The 2,167-nt window shown below is 36.2% G+C and overlaps 1 protein-coding gene across 1 annotated transcript; it reads left to right on the forward strand.

Annotated features, from left to right (window-relative positions):
- Positions 1 to 518: 518 nt before the first annotated feature.
- On the forward strand, positions 519 to 1,937 carry LOC132642270 (sedoheptulose-1,7-bisphosphatase, chloroplastic-like). The gene is made up of 3 exons (XM_060359520.1): positions 519 to 816; positions 1,208 to 1,289; positions 1,568 to 1,937. The coding sequence occupies exons 1-3, from the start codon at positions 541 to 543 to the stop codon at positions 1,783 to 1,785; spliced, it is 576 nt and encodes a 191-aa protein (XP_060215503.1). The 5' UTR covers positions 519 to 540; the 3' UTR covers positions 1,786 to 1,937.
- Positions 1,938 to 2,167: the final 230 nt, after the last annotated feature.

A 2,167-nucleotide genomic window follows, 5' to 3' on the forward strand; every position in this document is an offset into this window, starting at 1 on the left:
CTTTCTTTATAAAACAGTATTTGAAATTAAGTTTAAAAAAGTGTTAGAAAATTGAAGTTATGTTCAGACATTAAATTTTAAAAATGAAATTTTGTGAGCGGAAAAGATTTTTCACCTGTAAACTAATCAATTTATCCCATTCTTACATTATGTACCCAATAAAAGAGAATCAAATAAATTAATACCGGAAATATACGGTAAAATAATTTTTATCGTTTATGAGGCAAAGTTCTAATGCGCCCATACACTGAGAAAAAATTATGTAACACATTCTTTGCTTCCTTTCCGAGTTAATGTTGTTGATAAACAAAATTTATTATACTAATGTTTACTAGTAATAGTAATTAGAAGTAAATATTGGTCATAAAATTTTTAGAAGGAAATATTGATCATAAAATTGCTAACGTGCACCGTGAGTGGAGTCTACATCGTTTTACAAATATAGCTTGCTTATTACGAAAACCCTTTCTCCCTCATTAGCATATTCTCTCAAAAGTCTTAGAACTGCTACTGCATATTCTCTGTCTTAACACTGCATGGATGGAGTTACCGAGGAGCCACAATCCCCACCTCCCCAAGCCGCCGCCGTGGCACCACCACCCCCACCCCCACCGCAGCCAAATCAGTGTTTCCACTGCGGTGGAAGGATACTTGGGAATGCTGCTGGCATGGAATTCCATAACAAGGCCATTCATAAGAAGAATAACTTCGTTTGCGGTGCGTGTGGCACCGCCTTCCGCTATCCGGCACAGCTGGCCGACCATTGCGATCGCACTGGACACTAGTCCAGTGATCCCTGCCATGTTGGAGTTTCAGGTATTTGAATATACTAGTTTACTTGTTTCGGTGGTTGAATATTGTACTTAATAATTTGTTTTGTTGCAATGTTTAGGTGTTTAATGTTTCGAAAAGCTTAGAATTGTAATGTTTGACTATTAGGTAGTTATTTTGAGAAGATATGCGTTTCCTCTTGTTGGATGTAGTTAGTTTTATTTGGTTCAGCGAAATTGATGCATTAGGTTTTAGATCTCGATCCGGCTTATGATTTTGGAGAGAAGAGATGTATGTTTATGAAATATGAGGTTAGTTTACAGCTTGTTTGGATGGTTGTTACGTATTGTATTGTGTTGCGTTGTCGGTTTAGAACTACAATGTTAATCCTTATCTAGTTTGACAAGATATTGTCCTTTTGATTGTTGTTGTTTAGGCCTTGACATATTCACACTTCTGCAAATATGCTTGTTCTGAGGAAGTTCCTGAGCTCCAAGACATGGGAGGCCCTGCTGAAGGTTAGCAGATAATATAATTTGGAATAACTTTAGGGCTTGTTTGGTAAAATGTTTATTGGATAGTTTTGGGACATGTTTTTTTTTTTTTTTTCCAACTCACTCTTCAACATTTTTTTTCATGTAAATTGCATGTCCACACAGTTTCAACTTCTGAATTACCATTTTTTTCAACTTTAACTTCAGAAATCACTTAATTCATGTCCAAACACCTACAAAATTTTCTATAAAGAAACATAAGGTTATAAAAGACACTGATGAATCTATTTTGTATCAAACAGGAGGATTTAGTATTGTCTACACAAATTTCACTGTTGGAACCATCTTTGGTGTATGGCCTGGGGATAAGCTAACTGGGGTCACAGGAAGAGATCAAGTTGCAGCAGCCATGGGGATATTTGGACCGCGAATTACATATGTTCTTGCTCTTAAAGATTGTCCCGGGACCCATGAATTCCTCCTCCTTGATGAAGGTTTGAACACGAATACAGTCAACTAAATAAGCAATATGAATCTGAACATTGCAACATGTAAAACCTTAAGGCAACGGGTGAAGTGATCAAAACTTTTATAACTCCTTTGGATGCTCTTGTACGCCTGATATCAGACTTTTTATGCAACTCAACAGGATTTATAATTCATTTAGTTCTTTTCTTGCTATGAGTTGTTTCAAATTAGTATAACAGAATATCTCTAATGCCTATTGCCTCTATATAGATATGTGTGCACTTAATGGATATATATATGGATGCCTTGGACCGTGCTTCCTCTTGCTCTATGTCCTGGGAGTAGGTTGCATAGTACACCCTTTTTTGGCACATCTTTTTATGAATGTATATGTAGAATTCAGATACACTACATTCAATTAATTGGGACCGGAA

Source organism: Lycium barbarum, chromosome 5 (genome assembly GCF_019175385.1).
Source record: "Lycium barbarum isolate Lr01 chromosome 5, ASM1917538v2, whole genome shotgun sequence".
NCBI classification, from domain to species: Eukaryota; Viridiplantae; Streptophyta; class Magnoliopsida; order Solanales; family Solanaceae; genus Lycium; species Lycium barbarum.

What these genes read in the sequence shown, in the direction of transcription:
- LOC132642270 (XM_060359520.1), top strand. Translation starts at nt 541, where the DNA reads ATGGAGTTACCGAGGAGCCACAATCCCCACCTCCCCAAGCCGCCGCCG. An exon ending in CTGCCATGTTGGAGTTTCAG is followed by an intron (nt 817 to 1,207) that starts GTATTTGAATAT and finishes GTTGTTGTTTAG; the next exon opens with GCCTTGACATATTCACACTT. An exon ending in CATGGGAGGCCCTGCTGAAG is followed by an intron (nt 1,290 to 1,567) that starts GTTAGCAGATAA and finishes TGTATCAAACAG; the next exon opens with GAGGATTTAGTATTGTCTAC.